Source organism: Leptonychotes weddellii, chromosome 6 (genome assembly GCF_054177405.1).
Source record: "Leptonychotes weddellii isolate Sample4059 chromosome 6, ASM5417740v2, whole genome shotgun sequence".
NCBI lineage: Eukaryota > Metazoa > Chordata > Mammalia > Carnivora > Phocidae > Leptonychotes > Leptonychotes weddellii.
In genome coordinates, this window is record NC_138374.1 from 95,610,795 (window position 1) to 95,627,996 (window position 17,202).

The 17,202-nt window shown below is 41.0% G+C and overlaps 2 protein-coding genes across 5 annotated transcripts in view; both read left to right on the forward strand.

Annotated features, from left to right (window-relative positions):
- Nucleotides 1-5,904, forward strand: part of SOAT1 (sterol O-acyltransferase 1) — a 75,435-nt gene extending 69,531 nt beyond the window's left edge. For all 4 annotated transcript variants that reach the window (XR_014146442.1, XM_081824684.1, XM_081824683.1 and 1 more), the window contains one exon: nucleotides 711-5,904. Coding sequence is in view for 3 of the 4 variants with exons in the window: in XM_081824684.1 (XP_081680810.1) it covers nucleotides 711-767 (57 nt within the window). In the remaining variant the exon portion in view is untranslated. The remainder of the gene's footprint in view (nucleotides 1-710) is intronic.
- Nucleotides 5,905-9,884: 3,980 nt separating this feature from the next.
- Nucleotides 9,885-17,202, forward strand: part of AXDND1 (axonemal dynein light chain domain containing 1) — a 77,772-nt gene continuing 70,454 nt past the window's right edge. The window contains exons 1-4 of the mRNA XM_081823190.1: nucleotides 9,885-10,211; nucleotides 10,754-10,959; nucleotides 12,936-13,108; nucleotides 14,100-14,203. Of these exons, the coding sequence (XP_081679316.1) occupies nucleotides 10,866-10,959; nucleotides 12,936-13,108; nucleotides 14,100-14,203 (371 nt within the window). The 5' untranslated portion in view covers nucleotides 9,885-10,211; nucleotides 10,754-10,865. The remainder of the gene's footprint in view (nucleotides 10,212-10,753; nucleotides 10,960-12,935; nucleotides 13,109-14,099; nucleotides 14,204-17,202) is intronic.

Below are 17,202 nucleotides of genomic sequence, written 5' to 3' on the forward strand. Positions count from 1 at the left end.
GGCGCCCTCAGATTCTTTTTTTTTTAAAAAAAGATTTTATTTATTTATTTGACAGAGAGAGACACAGCGAGAGAAGGAACACAAGCAGGGGGAGTGGGAGAGGGAGAAGCAGGCTTCCCGCTGAGCAGGGAGCCCGATGCGGGGCTCCATCCCAGGACCCTGGGATCATGACCTGAGCCGAAGACACGCTTAACGACTGAGCCACCCAGGCGCCCCACCTTTTTCAGATTCTTGCTCCAGTTTTTTCCTATTGCTGAATTTCATAGTGCTTCATCTGTTCTCATTTAGATAATTTAGTAATTCTAAACCTTGTATTATAGTTTGTATATATATTTTATCATCCTTTTACCCTACTACAATTTAGAGGTTAGGCCACTAACAGTAGGTCTGTGCTAAAATAAAATGCAAGATCCAAAAGAGAAGTAGTGCCTGTTTGGAATTTGGTCAGAAGTCCGTGTAATTGTATAGAGTTTACTGGACTTTGAAAGCTTTGTGTAAAACTTCTAAATCACTATAATCTGTGTTGTAGATAAAAATAATGAACATCTTTTGAATTAGCAAGCTGCTTATAGCTTAAAGGTTACCGACATGCTGGGAGGCATTGTAGAGGTGTGCAGTTTATAAAATTAACACCCCCTGTCTACCCTGACGACCTTGTGCACACATGCGTGCAAATAAACTACTCTTCCATTCTTCTTTCCCCATTGAAGCCCACATTCCTGGATTATATCCGGCCACGTTCCTGGACTTGTCGTTACGTGTTTTAGAAGCTTGAACTTTGTTTCATTCCTTGACACTGAAGATGGGTATTCTGCCTGATCTGGGGCCAGCATCTGTTTCCAGCTATTACTGAAGTTATCTGTGGTATTTGGATCACTCTGCGCTTTACAGATGGCTTGCTCCATTCCTCGGTCAGCTGAGATGTTGCAAGTTTACTGGAATCTTGTGCACTTAAAGCAGTACTTTTTTTTTTTTTTCTTTACCTTTTTGGGAGAAGGGAGACTTATATAGCTGACATAATGACAGATTTTTGCTGGGTTTTTGTTTTTTGACTCCCATCTAAACATTGTGACTAAACAGCATGTTTCCTTGGCCACTGACTTAGCCAAAACACTTATGAAGAAATCATTTAAATATTTCAGGCTTAGAAATTTTTTTCAGGCACACTGTTGGAATGTATGCTAATTAACTATGTACTTAGGAAAGAAAAGAAAATAATGTGGAACATTTTGTTATCTCTAGTAGAGCGAAAATCTCTCATTTCCAGAGATAATCTCGTTATACATCCTAATGGTATTTTTTTTTGGAAAGAAGTTCAGTTCTACTCAATTTTTACCTTGTTTTCTCTATAAAGTGTAGGTCATGATTTTTGTGAAGCAAGATTTTACTTTTCACCTTGAATTCTTGAGTTTACATCCGAAATCTTACATAGTGAGGGAACAGAAAGAAGTGGCACAGGACAAAGAAAAGACATTTCCTTTTACAACTTCCAAAGTAATTTTTAAAAAAGACTTGCTGAGCCAATCGTATGTTTAAATTATTTTATCGTGGAACTTATGTGGAGGATAACTTTTTTTTTGTTGTTTAAACTTTAATAACTTTTGAGAAGTTATTTAGAAGTACCCTTTGGTAAACTTATTGTTTAATAAATACTGACTTGAAATAGTTGGCAGGCTAGTAAGTCTGTAACATATAAGTATTAATCACCTCCATTAATATTAAATGATTTTTAAAGATCCAGAAGCTGGCTTCTGCACTGCTCAATTATTACACTTTTAATGGTATTATACGTTAGGTGAAACAAATTAATATGTGATCATTTTCAAGAAAATGTACTCTATATGTGATGTTTCCATGTTATAAGATGCCCATTGCTAATACAGTGTGGTGTACAGGAATTATTTTGTTTGTGTGTGTGAGGTGTGATTATGTTTGTAAAGATGGAGCATTGAATGGCCTATCAGAGACCGTGGAGTTGTATTTTCCACCCAGAGAAGTGAGACTTAAGAATTACCCAAAAGGTGATTTTCATTTGGAATAGCCAACTTGAGAAGCTTTGTTGGTATTCTAATAGCCCTACTTCCATCCAGAAAGTTTTGGGACATCTTTTTAGAATTGTTTTAAAGTCAGTTTGAGTGTCACAAGGAGGAGAATCGAGTTTCTTAGTAGTCACAACTTAATTTGTACCACAAGTACCCATTTTCTTTCATCAGTACCTTTGATCCAGATGAGTTTAGGCAATTTTCAAATATAAAATCCAACTTTGACAGACAGAAGTGCATGTGACACGAGGTCATTTCTTAAAAAGTAATTCACATGGTCCCAGCAGTAATTGTCTGGACAGTGGTGGTGTAATTGTGATGGAGTCATAACCTCCAAACAAGACTGCTTTCGTACATCTTGTAATCTCTGGTATTTTTATTAAAAATCAGAATGCTCAATCACTTGAATTTATGGGACTACATTTTAAATATAATGAGGGAATTAAGAAAACCAGATTGGTCTAAGACTGTTTTATGAATAAGTCCTCAACTGAAGGGAGAGAATGGAACTCTTTGATCTGTATTTCTGTTAAGTGCTGTAAATGTTATGTTCTCATTGCTCATTGATTTTGTTGCTCTGTATTGATTCTGAATATTTGTAGGACTGATGAAGGCTGGTGAGTTTTTTTGTTTGTTTTAGCTCTCATCTTCCCTTTATTAGTGTTTTTTTTTTCCCCCTGCCCAAGACCTTGAGGTGACAACAAAAAATGTTTAAAACTAAGGACTCTTTAGAATGATAAGACTGCCCTAAGAAGTTTTCACAAACACTTAAAGGAATAGCTACTTTCTGTGACAGAAACTAGTTTTATAGCCATGGTCTTAGTGCTAGCCGCTCTTAGCAAAAATCGTTTTATTTAAACCACTACCTATACTCCTAAATAAATTAAAACTTCTGATGTGTTTCAGGAAGATTTATTGATTTTTTCCCCTCTTTTGCTAATAGGGGTGAAAATTAGTTACAGGATGATACTTGTTTTCCTTCTGAAAAGAAAAGAGTTTAAAACTTCTTTCCTGTAAGAAGTATTAATGATAGTAGCCATTATTGTGGGTGTTTTCTCTAAGACAACAGCTATATCTCAGACTTTGTTTTAAATCTGTTAGATGGTTTCATTCTCAGTCCTGGATAGTGAAGGAAAATGGAGCTGTTTGGTTTTTTTTGGTGGATTAATCTCCTAAAATTGCATAAGTGAAGTTGCTTGCTTTACATTAGAATTTAATTAGAAAATTCAGGTTGCTTTTAACCTTTCAGTAACTACTTTTTGCTTTTGGAAGCGTGAGGAGTGGGGGAAATGCTTTTTCCTTTTAGTTGTAGGGTAAGAGTGGGTGACATTGGCAGGTGAAGAAGGTACAGTAAATACTCTATAATTGCAAACACAGATCATATTGTACAAGTCATTGATTTAGTGTAGGCAGTTTTCATTGAATTTTATAATTATACTTGGCATGAAAAATGGAATCCTGAATTCTTTATAGAAAGCCTAATAGAACATTATGTATTTAAAAGGTTGGTCATGTGGGTTATGTAGCCTAAAAAGATCTAATTTATGAATTGTTGAGGTCTTTTATGCAAAAAGATGTTTGTTTTCTGTGGTCATGAGTAATTTTGAGTAAAGTTCATTATTTTGTATGGGGAAAAATAATGAACGTAAACTAACACAACTGTAGTAACTGGGTTTGCCTGATGAGTATGTTTTAGTTATGAAACCATAAAAAAAGATAGTTACACTTAAGCCCAGCATGCAAAACAGGTAAAATATAGCTGCTTCTGGTTGAGATTGGGACGCAGGGCTGGAGTCCAGTTGTTTGGGACACCCATTTTCTCCTATCCCCAAATACCCAGTCGGAAAACCACTGGTGCAGCAAAAAAGCATGCACAGATGTTTAAGATGGCCCCATCCTTACTAGCAGTGTGACAATGGGCACAGTTGCTTTGTTTATCAGAGCCACAGTTTTACTCATCTGTAAAATGGGGGCAATAGCTACCTCAAAGGTTTGTTAGAAAACGCTGGCCCTGGCAGGAAAAGGGCCTCATTATGTTCTTATCGTCCATAAATTCTAAACCTGAATCCTTACTATCTCATTGGAATGTTTTAAAAATGTGAATGTTTCAAATGCACAGTCCTGAGAATATGTGCTTTTAAATAGACTCGCGATGATGTGAATGCCCATCGTACCTGGACTGATAAACACTCCCATAATGGAACTAACTAGAATTTAACAAGATTATTAAAGGCACTTATGTTTCCACCTCCAAAATTACTTTCATATTTATCTGTTTAGCATAAGGGTAGGCTTCTAAAAGAAAAGCATGTCTACCTTTGCCTAGGTATTTAAGTGTTAGAACTAGTGTGTATACTTTATAGTTAAATTTTAGAATTTATGAAGAGGAAGGAAACTAATGAGGCCCTAATTTTGCCAGTATAAACAATGCTTATAGTCTTAATGGAAGATAGTTCATACTTTTGTTAATAACGTGTAATGGACTTGCTTACTAACCTTGTGCAAAATTTTATGTGACTTACATAGATTTATAATACAGTTTATATATGTGTGCATATATACTATCGGAGAAGGATCTGTCTTGGTCACCGTTTTACTTAAGCTGTAAGCTTTATGTTTATGGCTCAGAAATTGAAGAAACTGGGACGTAAAGGTTCTGAAGAATAAAATGAGTATTACTAGTAAAGCTTATATAAGCATTTCAGTAGTTTCTAACATCACTAAAGTTTCTATCAGGTAGTAGAATTTTGGAACCCTGTTTATAAAGGAGGTAAAACATGGCTTCAACTCTGGTTGAAATGGGGAGAATGGAGTCCTTCTTGCTTGGTCCGCCCATGCTCTTTCTCACCCTAAATTTAATGCCCTGCTTGAACATCAGTAATGATAAAACTGGAAAGCTGTCCAATCTATATAATCTACGAAGTCCTTTTAATAAAGTTCCCACTTTTTTTCTGTAAAGCATAAAGACTTTTTTTTTTCTTAAGATTTTATTTGACAGAGAGAGACACAGCGAGAGAGGGAACACAAGCAGGGGGAGTGGGAGGGGGAAAAGCAGGCTTCCCGCTGAGCAGGTAGCCCGATGCGGGGCTCGATCCCAGGACCCTGGGATCATGACCTGAGCCGAAGGCAGACGCTTAATGACTGAGCTACCCAGGTGCCCCGCATAAAGACTTTTTAATAGCTAATTTGGATTTGAGAAAAAGGGTTAATCTCAGAAGTGATAGTTTAAAAAAAAAAAAAAAAACTGAAGCTGCCTCTTCTGTATTTTTTTCTAAATGCTTCCTTCTTTCTACTAGCACTCCCAAGGGAGTGCTAACCTTTAAGCTAGCAGGTTATCCCCTGTGCTGTGGGGTTTGTTTGTTTTAGTGAAGTGGTAGGTGTGCTTTCTCATGGTTCTAACTAACTCTGAGACACGGGGCAGTTTGTGCATGCAGTCACTTAGGGATACAGTTTGAATTCCCGTGTGCAAATGTGCCAGTTCTTGGGTGAGAAGAACGCTCCCTCTCCAGCCACGGCTCCACCATTTGGGCCCGTGTGGCTGCTTCCTTCCTGTGTCTACACTTGACCAGCTTGTGCTTTAAATCCATTGTGTTCTGAGCGCAGCAGAGGGGTCATGGACATCTGAGGTGGTTTTAAAAGTTTCTCTATAATTAAAGATGTCTTTTCTAATTCAGTCGTGTTTGCTCTTTTCCAGAATTTCTGTTCATGACCTGCCCCCCCCATGCCCTGCCCTGTTTATCTAATCACTGGTACTATCACTTTGTTCAGTATGCATTGTCTTAGCGTTAACTTAAAATCTACATACAAAATGGCAAAGTATTGCATATGTGAAGAATGTGGTAAATAAATATATTTGGAAAAAGCCTAGTCTCTGTTGTTTTTAAAAGTAATCAAGTTTATTCAGTATCTACATATTTCATAATTACAGATTTTTTTCACTTTTAATTTTTAAAAGATTTAATTTGAGAGCGAGAGAGAGAGAGAGCACTAGCAGGGTGAGGGGCATAGGGAGAAGCAGACTCCCCACTGAGCAGGGAGCCTGATGTGGGGCTCATTCCTATCATGACCTGAGCCAAAGGCAGATGCCTAACCAACTGAGCCACCCAGGAGCCCCAGATGTTTTTCATCTTAATGTCAGGCAGCTTTATGTGCTGAGTATAGCCAAAGAGAAGGCAAATAACTTTCTTATCCAGAATGATGGAGGGGGAGCCATGTTAAAGATTACAAATTAATAAGTGATAGAGCCCAGTTGTGACACTGACACTTTGAGCCTCCTCTCTTTATTGTGGTCATTATTTGTTGTTTGATTCCTTTTGCAGTTGGCCTCTTAAAACATGTGAATGGCTATTTCTCAAAATGTACCCACCTCCTCCCCCTAAATGGGTAGATATGGACTTAGTCTTCTAATGAGAGGTGGCAAATCTGTTGGTTGAAAAGTGTGCTTTTTCAGACAAGACTTGGGGAAACTGATTTTGAAGCAAGATTCATTGCTTTCCTTCCTCCAAAGAATCTCCTCGTAATAGGAACCCATTATGAGTAGGATTTGACATCACAACATTCTTTCCATAGAAGCATCATCATACTAACAGCTAAGAAGTCCTCTAATCTTCCATGCTCTGGCTCTAGCCACCTGCCTCTGCAGGGCCAGAGAAGTGGGAAGGGGGAAGTCCCTTCAGAAATTAGATGGGCCCCTTCCTGTTTCTTGGACCAAGTGAGTATTCTTTGGCACCAGGGGCAAAAGCATGGTGTGGAAGTTTTCCTTGAATTTACTGAAGTTGAGGGTCCTGACCTTTTAGGCTCAGCTTGCATCTGGACTCCAATGAACGAAGGTCACTGGAATACCGGTTTGTAACTATACCATGAGAAATCACACAGGTTGGTAAATATACCATGAGAAATCAGGTTGGCATGGTTGCTGACTGAATTTGCTCCGTAGAAGCCTAATTTATGGTATGATGAGAAAGATGAATTTCTTCTAGATTGCATCAACACCACGTTCCAGATACTGTGCTGTGCACTGAAGATATGCTTGTGAACAAAAACCAAAAGCATATTTCTTCCTGTCGGCACACCTATGTGGAATCGGAAGGTACTTAGTAATGACATAACTGAGACAAGCTGAGGCATCATTTCGGTTTTAGGAATGTCCTGTGGAAGCAACACTAGAAGTTACTCTTCCCCTGAGAGGCACTTGGCTCGGCAGTGCCTAGATTTCTTTCTCAGTGTCTCCTTCACAACACTTACTTGATACCTTCAATCTTTAGCTACACTAAGTACAATTACTGGTCTTTTCCCCAGTCAGACTCCTTCAGGAAGCTATGCATGCTATTTGTAAGTGCCCACAAATGAGTGTGTAATCCCTGCCCACACACTTAGAAACTGAATCGGTAAGGGGCGCCTGGGTTGCTCAGTTACTTAAGCATCCCTGATTTTGGCTCAGGGCCATGAGATCGAGCCCCACCTAGGGCTCTGCGCTGAGCTTGGATCCTGCTTAAGATTCTCTGCCTCTGCCCCTCTCCCTGCTTGTTGTCCCTCTCAAAAAAAAAAAAAAAAATGAATTGTTAAAAGGTTGGTGCAAACACGCTCCTACTGTTTGTTTTTTTCCCCAGCTCAGGGCATGTTTGGTGATCACAATAACTGAATCTCTTCTGAGATTCCACTTGAAGCCAGAGGACCCTACTGCTGAGTTGGGTATTTGTTAAGCTGCCAAAGAATTTAGTCAATGCCAATAAGCGCAGTTAGCCCTGTTTATTATAACTATGGCTGACATTTTTACTATCATGATGTGTTCTATTTAGGAAAATTATTACCTGCTCATCTTGGATTTTGCTGTGATATTTTCCATCAAAGACTTCAATAATACTTTACCTCTCTCCACTTTAGGGTTCCCTTGCTATCAATCAAAATTATGAGAGGGGCGCCTGGGTGGCTCAGTTCAGTTAAGTGGCTGCCTTCGCCTCAGGTCATGATCCCGGGGTCCTGGGATCGAGGCCTGCTTCGGGCTCCTTGCTCAGCAGGGAGCCTGCTTCTCCCCTGCCTGTTGTTCCCCCTGCTTGTGCTTGCTCTCTGTCTCTTTCGCTGTCTGTGTCAAATAAATAAAATCTTTAAAAACAAAACAAAACAAAACAAAATTACGAGGAGTTTCCCAAGAGTAGCAACTGTATTCTTCAATAGCTATGGTCTTAGTGTAATATTCTTAAGTGTTCATCTGTCTTTGGGCATTTACTTCATATACTTCTACAACTTTAACGCAGACCTTTACTCAGGAAACTATGTGTAATCACACCATTGCACAGGATAGAAAATGAGAAGTAACCTTTGATGTCTTTTTCTTCATACCACAGATCCAATCACTTACCAAATTCTATAGATTTTACTTTCTATGTGTCTCTTGAATCTGTTCACTTGTCTTCATCTCTTCTATCAGTCCCCTACATACTATTTTTAAACTAGGTTAAGAATATGAAAGATCAGTTACCTTGTTCTTCCAGTACCCAAAGGCTTAATAAACTGTAAGCTGAACGCTGGAATTTTAGGATCTCTGAAGTTCAGTCTTCTGGTTATGGTTCCAAACTAGAATGTAGAGTCACACCACCACTGAGGAAGGCAGAAGGCAAATAAACTGGAGGAAAGTTACCTTCCACCTACTTGTGCATTGCTTTTGCCTTTCACCTGTTTGATCATTGCCAGTCCTTAGAGGGAACTACATGTGTGCTATGTGAGTGTTGTCTCTGTAGATTCTTGGAAAATCTAGAAAAAAATTAGAGTGATGGTATAGGGCTAAAGGCTAGAATGCTCAGCTAGCCAGGGTGTTTGACTAGGAGAATTAGAATGGGCCATAGAGACTGTGTGTGTGTGTGTGTGTTTACAGAGAGCGTGAGGGGGAAGGGGAGGGACAGGGAGTGAATCTTCAAGCTGACCTCCATAGAGACTCTGTGTGTGTGTGTTTACAGAGAGCGTGAGGGGGAAGGGGAGGGACAGGGAGTGAATCTTCACGCTGAACTCCCTCCCCCACATTGCAGAGCTCCCACCACCCATGAGATCATGGCCTGAGCCGAAACCCAAGAGCCAGATACTTAACCGAATGAGCCACCCAGGCACACAAGATTGTGTGTTTTTATTTTTAACACTTTGCTCATATTTTTTCGTTGCTATTATCATTGCTATTATCCTGAAAATCAGAAACCAGAGACCAAATCCATCAGCACAGGAATAGAACTGTCCAGTTGATTTTCAAACACCAGGTAGTTTGGGCCAGGCACTGTGCTTGGTCCTAAGGAGTAGGACGGTTGAACAAGTTATCTTCCCTTCTAAAATTTATTTGCCAGACTAGAGTCATCTAGACACTGGGATTCCACTCGTACTATTTGGCATTAAGGTTCCATCTTTTTTTTTTTAAGGTAGTGAGCGGTATTAGGGAATTTGTTCATAATATTGCTAGGGCTCTAACAAGTGTAGAGTGAGTGAGCACGAGCAGGGGTAAGAAGCAGGCTCTCCCTGAGCAGGGATCCCGATGTGGGGCTGGATCCCAGGACCCTGAGATCATGACCTGAGCCCAAAGCAGACACTTAGCCGACTGAACCACCCAGGCGCCCTAAGGCTCCATATTAACAGAAAATGATCCCTGGTGGCGGCAAGGGGCGGGATTTCAGCTCTTCCTTGCCAATTTGTTTATCCCATTCTTCCCTGAGAACAGGTTTCTGGGAAGCCCCAACAATTTTACTTGGGTTGACTCCGCCTAAAGCGCAATCTCCTTCCCTGCCTCCAGCGAAAAAAAATCCTCGACCTAAAAATGCCTTGAACGTGCTGGGTGGGGTGGGGGTTGTGCGTAAGTGCCCAAGGAAGACTTAACCAAGAGGTCAAGGGCAGGGGCAGCATCCGCAAGGAAGCCTCAACAGATGGGAACCCAGAGCTTTTGGTTACCTAATTTCGCCTTGGATTTGGCTTTTAGAAAAATAGGAAAAATAACAAAAAAGTGGGAGAGAGTAATGGAAAAACAAATCTCTTCCGAGATGCTGGTTCCAATCTGGCGCCGGGTGCCCCGAAGGTAGTCCGCGGGGGCGGAAGAGCGACCCCGGCCCCCGCTGGCGCCTGCGCACTGGCGACGACCTGCGGGCGGAAGCGCCGGGATCGAGTCACTTGCGCACTCCGTGAGAACGGCCCGATTAAGTATGTTTGTTCTCTATTGCTGCTGAACCTATGCTGTGGTGAAAAACCACCGCATCCCTGGGTGTTGGGAGTCTTTAGCAGTCCCCCTCCTCCGCCGGCACCGCTGAAGACAGCCCCCAGTGAGGGCGGCCAAAGCTCGGGGTCCTGGGTTTCTATGACGACACGCAGGCGCTCCGGAAAAGGGCGAGGCGCCCAGCTGTCTGGCGGGAAACACAATTTACCGGTAGCAGTTGTGTCTGTTTCCCATCACTTCTGAGGCGGACCCGGCGCCCACGCTGCCCTGCCCCGAGTCCGCGGAGCTGCTGTGCCCCAGGGCGCTGCGTGCGGGCGAGGCCTCGGCCCCGAGCTCCCCGTCTGGAGCCGGGGACCCCCTCCGGGTGGGGCCGGCGGTCGGTGGGGGGCCCGAGCAGGCTTCTCAGTCGCGTCAGGTGACCTGAGAGAACGCAGAAGGCTCCCCAAAGAAGGAAAACCGAAGCTAGATGAATTATAAACTCTGATCCTAACATAAGCACTAAATGGATCTCTCTCTTTTTTGCCTGCAGGACAGTGTGGCGGCACGGCCAGACCCCAGTACGCCGCTGATTTGTTTCTATGATAGCTTTCTGGAGCGATATTTCAAATTACTAAAGCGAGTGGTAGGAGGCCTTGACTGTTATGTCTCTTCCGAAAACGTCCTCCACATTGCTAACCTCCTTGTCAACACCTGAGGGCAAGAAATTAAGAGTCTCTGCATCCAAGGAGGAGACAGGTAAAGTTCTTCAAGGATCCCGCAGACACAAGTAATCACGGCCGTGGATGGAACTCACAGCCCCTTCCCCCGTTCCCCTGAGTCTGAGACTTCAGGATACCTTAATTAGTTTCGTTTTTCTAATACACTTGTTTCAATAAAATCAAAAGCCATTCCTTTTATAGTACTTTTGAGTCAGAGTCCTGTCTCACTACTCCACCTAAAGACTAATTTTTTTCAAATGATGATGAATTTTATATTGCTTTAAAACTTCTTTTTAGAGATTTATTTATTTTAGAGAGGGAGAAAAAGTGGGGGGAGCGGCAGAAGGAGAGGGACAATACCCAAGCATTACCCCCCTGCTAAGTGCAGAGTGCAAGGGATGGCTGGATCTCGCCACCCTAAAATCATGACCTGAGCCCAAATCAGGAGTCATATGCTCAGCAGACTGAAGCACCCAGGCACCCCTAGTTTTATAGTTTTAAATTCACCCTATTTTAAGTTCCAGTAGTTGCATGAAACTACTTTTTTTGGTACCTGGGCTCTGACTTTAAGGAACCAGTTTGTATCAGGTTTTAACAATATATCTAAATGACAAGAATTCCCTTAAGATTTTCATTCATCTAGAGATAACTGCAGATCTGCACTAGAATAAGAATCAGCTAGACTCATCCCTACTCCCATTATGTCAAAACTCCCTCCAACACCTTCATCTTTTTTTTTTTTTTTAGAAGAGATTGTGCTAAAGCCCCACCCAGCTTTTTTTTTCTTCCTATTTCTTGTGATATTTAACTCCATTTCAAATATTCAAGAGATAAAGAGATTTGGTAATGTGAACTTCAGAAGTTTTGCTGGTGAACAAGGAAGGCATGATACCTCCTTATAGAAATTAATGATGAGGGAGCAGAAAGCAAGCTGAGGGCAAAGCACAAGCTGACAGCCCACAATCCTCCCAGCCCCCCTCCTGGGTGGGATGTGTGTGACATTCCTCAGGTACTGCTGGCTGTCCTAAAGCCAAGGGAATGGAAAAACAAACGGTTAACTAATAGAGATCACAGTCCCGCGAGACATGAGTCTCCATCAGTTTTCCAATGTCTTAGTGATTTACAAGGAAAAAGCATTCTTATCAATAGCCTAACTTTCAGAGACCCATAATTCAATTTTCTGGAGCCCTAACATCACCCTCTCTTCCATGAGTGATGTGGGAAACAGAGGCATAAGGAAATGTAAACAAAGTTGAGTTTGTTAATCCACTAATCTACGCCCCTCACCAACATTCCAAAAATATATCATTAACATAAGCCATACTTTGTGAAGGGCGTAGATTAGTGGAGAGTTCTGTAAGAACCACAACCCCACTCTCCTTGACTGATTTCACAGGAGGCCTTTACCTATTTGTTCCCATTCCCTGTCTTTACAACTCCTCCGCCCTACTCAGGCTGAATAGAACACTCTTGGTACAGTTCTGACTCTGCCAGTTTGCTCAGATTATTCCACTCTCTTCATTTCCAACAATCCTAATTCTGCTTTTCCTCTTAAACCCAACTCAGATCCCTTCCACTCTAAAAATGCCCCAATTAATGCAGTTATCCTCACCTTTGGATTTACATAGAAATAATTACTAAATAATTTGACAGTTGTGAGGGGAACTTTCTTTTGTCCTTTTCACATCAAAGGGAAAATAGTCATTTTAAGTCTGTTCCACTTAATTGAGCAGGTGATGTGAGTTTAATTTTCAGCTTTGAATTTGGAATAATGGAGGTTCATCTTTGTGCCTCAGTTTTTGAAACTGTGTGTGTTAAAAGTGTGAGGAGGGCAGGCAATATGAGCATTTTTTTCTTGACTAGATGATGTTCAGTACTGTTAACTATTCTTGGCAACCAGAAACAGTGTTTGCTCTGTTAGAAATATACAGGTAGTATTGATGAAGCAGCCTGGGAATTTCCAACTAACTACAAAAAACTGCAGCAAGTTTTTCTTTCCTGTTACTTTCTTAGTACTTCCTGAACTAAAGGAGAAAAAAAATATGGTGGATCGTTCAAAACCCCTTCCTACATCCCTTCAGAATGAGTTCATCCCTGAGGAAGTTCTTCTTTCTCTGACCTATGCAGCCAATGCTGGTCCTTGTCCTGAAAACTTACTGCCCCCTAAGAAAACTAAAACCCCAAAGGTGAGTATATACCTATACGAAGAACTGGGGAACATATGTCTTTTTGGTATCCAGTTCATTAGGTATTTATTGAGCATGTTCTTGTAAAAACCAAAATTCAACTGAGTAAATTTGAGGCTCTAAGTGGCTTTATTCAACAATTCATGAGTCAGGCAGCATCCCATATAGGAAGTGGAAAGGAATTCTGAGAAGCTATACAAAATAGAGGGCTGTTTTTGGCGGAAAGGGGCAGGGACAAGGAAACAGAAGAAAGGGTTATTTTGGGCAAGGTCATCTTCTGGGGAAGGGTGGGAGCCTATCAGGCTGATTACCTCTCTGTGCTGATCAGGAACTTCCAGCTGATTGGCTTAAAATGCCACTCTTGGGAGATGCCACAACTGCCATTAGGTAAGGTGTTAAGTGTTGGTTTGCTGATGTGAGGCTTAGCACAAGTGACTTCATTTTGGGCTTGTTTCTTTTTTAATGTTATATATTCCTTTTTTTTTTTAAGATTTTATTTATTTATTTGTCAGAAAGAGAGAGCAAGCACAAGCAGGGGGAGTGGCAGGCAGAGAGAGAAGCAGTTTCCCTGCCCAGCAAGAAGCCTAATGCAGGACCCTGGGATCATGACCTGAGCTGAAGGCAGACGCTTAACGACTGAGCCACCCAGGCGTCCCAGTGTCATATGTTCCTGATTGTCTTTCAAAATACTTTAAAATTCATTTCCTAGAATGAAAACTAAAATAATTTGCAACAGTGTTTCCAAGGAAATGCTTTTTAAAATGTGATTTACCTAAGTGATCATTATTACTACTGTCAGTCTTGATATTTTTCTTTCACTTTTGAATTGTCCCAGTTTCAGTTTTTCTCCATTGTATTGATTAAGCATTCTGCTCTCTCTTTTTTCCATAGACTATCCAAATGCCTTTAATGTAAACATTCCAAAGGATTAACAGATTTCATTTGACTAGAGCTCCCTCTGCTGTATATTCATGTATTTGCTTTTTCTTAGGGTACACTTCTGCGTCCGGCTGACCAAGTCTGGTATCACCCTATCAGAAGAAATAAGTTCAAATACCTGATTGACCATCCTGTTTCCTTAACTGGTGCTGGAAGGTAAAGAAGGCAGATGGTAGGGTAGATGCCGATGAATAGAGTTGTTTTCTCATTTTTTCTCATTTCTTTGGGAGGGGCACAGTTGAAAAAATCATAGAATCAAAGATTTTAAATTTGAAGCTTACAGTATCTTTGATGAATCAGAAAACAATCTGAAGAAGACACAAGACCACCCTTCTGTGTGTAGGATTATTAACTCTACTGGCTTTTGCTTTGTTAAGATTTGCTTTATGCATGCCTTTGTGTCCTTGTCCACTTACTCTTCTGTCCCTTGTTGTACCCTAGTAAAAGGGACAAGATCCCAGAGGCAGAGTGTCTCATAGTGCCTCTTTCATGTGTACATTTAAGAAGAGTGAGGTAACATAGCTTCATGAAAACCTTGAAAAGCAAGTGCTTACTCCTTGGTTTTTCTCAAAGTGAACGCTTCACCTTTCGATCAAATCAGCAAATACTATTTGTTGTTTTTAAGTCATTCCTAAAAATATTATGAATGTCCTGGGTTTCCCTGTGAAGATTGTGACCAGCTCATTTTCTATGTGTAGTCCACAGTTGCATGCCCCTCATAAGATATCACTTCATCTGAAAGAAATAATATGTAATATTATGACACATTAATGACACATTAATATGTAATAATAAGCATATTAATACACGGGTAGTCTTTCTGAGTTCTATTTTCTCATTTGTAAAAAGGGAATAATAGACTTGCTCCATTTGTGGACCTCCCGGAGATATTGTAAAACACATATTTTAAAGGAAATAATGGGCAGTGCTTTGTATGTATGTATGTATGTATGTATGTAAGCTCTACACCCATCATGGGGCTCGAACTCACGACCCTGAGATCAAGAGGCACGTGCTCCACTGACTGACCAGCTAGATGCCCCTGTACAGTGCTATTTAAATATAAGCTGTTATTGGGCGCCTGGGTGGCTCAGTTGTTTAAGCGACTGCCTTCGGCTCAGGTCATGATCCTGGAGTCCCGGGATCGAGTCCCGCATCGGGCTCCCTGCTCGGCGGGGAGTCTGCTTCTCCCTCTGACCCTCCTCCCTCTCGTGCTCTCTGTCTCTCATTCTCTCTCTCTCAAATAAATAAATAAAATCTTTATAATAAATAAATAAATAAATAAAAGCTGTTATTACTCAGGTATGTCTCAGTGCTAGAAAAGGTGGCAGGAACTTGGGCTATTACCTTTTGTGTCCTGGGGCTTTGGTGTCAAAGTATCGTATTTTATTTTATACCTTCAGATTATGGTTATAATTATCACTAGTTATAATTAGTAGTTATGAAATGTTTGAAGTACTTTGAAAAAATAATAAGCTATATCTGAATGCAGGAACAACCCAATATTAAAGTTTTAATGTCAAATGACTTCTCACTTGGAATTTTTAAACTGTGAAGATCTGTATTGTGGTAAGCAGGATAATAGCCTCCCCGCAAGATGTTCTTGGTGTACCTCAGAACTTGAATACATACCTTACGTAACCAAAGAGACTTTGCAGATGTGATTAAGGTTAAGGACCATGAGATGGTGAGATTAACTTGGATTCTCGGGATGGGCCCAACCTAATTGCCTGAGTCTTTGAAGTGGAAAAAGAAGGAAGTTGAACAGGTCAGAGAAGGAGGAGGACACAGTGGAAGTATGAGAGAGAAGGAATTCAGCCTACACTTGCTGGCTTTGAAGATGGAGGAAGGGAGGACACAAGCTAAGAACTACTGTTGGCCTCTAGAAGCTGGGTATGGCCCTCAGCTGGCAACCATCAAGGAAACAGGGATCTCAGTCCTAGAACTGCAAGGAATTGAGTTCTGTTAACAACTCCAATGGGCACAGAAATGGATCTTCCCTTAGAGCATCCAGAAAGGAATACAGCCTTGTCGACACCTTGATTTTAGTCTGTGAGACCTGTGTTGGACTTCTGACTTAGAGAACTATAACATAATAAATTTGTGTTGCTTAAGCTGCTAAATTTGTGGTAATTTTTATGGCACCAGTAGAAGATTAACACATGTATGTATAACTAATAGTATTTATAACAAGAGGTTATAGAGTTAGGTTAAGAGTATAATAAATACTATTATGTCTAGCAACCTTAAATATTTAGAGCACAGCAGTAAAATATAAAACAACCCAGCAAATAGCCTCTGAGTAATATTTTTCAACAGCTTTATCAGTCAGAGTTCAGTGCAGAAAATAAAACCTATTTTATTTTTTATTATTTTTTAAAGATTTTATTTATTTATTTGACAGAGAGAGACACAGCGAGAGAGGGAACACAAGCAGGGGGAGTGGGAGAGGGAGAAGCAGGCTTCCTGCTGAGCAGGGAGCCCGATGCGGGGCTCGATCCCAGGACCCTGGGATCATGACCCGAGCCGAAGGCAGACGCTTAACGACTGAGCCACCCAGGAGCCCCAATAAAACCTATTTTAAACAGTAAATTGAGTATTTACAAAATTGCCAGGAGAGCTAAAGGAGAAAATATGAAGCAGTACTTTTGGGAATAACTCTCAGAACAGGGTGGAATTAACCTACCATGCAGGCTACTACCTGCAAGGTTGCCACGAAAGTTCAAGAGTCCAAAGAAGGTAAAAATGGCCAATATGCACATGAAAAGCTGCTCAGCATCATTAGCCGTAAGGAAATGCAAATTAAACCATGAAGAGATATTATTTCACACCTACTAAGATGACCATAGTCGAAAAGCAGACAATAACAAGCATTTGTGAGGATGTAGGGACATCGGAAGCGTCATACATTGCTGGTGGGAATGTAAAATGGAGCAGCCTCTTTGGAAAACAGTTTGGCAGTTCCTCAAAAATTTAAACATAGGCTTACCAGATGACCCAGCAATTCCACTCCTGAAATCTTGCAAATGTGCATCTACTTGCGGAACTTAGTTCTCACCCAGAACCCTAGCTGCAAGGGTGTCTGGGAAAGTGCTTTCCAACCCTTCCAACCCAAAGAGCGACCCAACACCCACCAGGGCCTGCCATATTCCAGT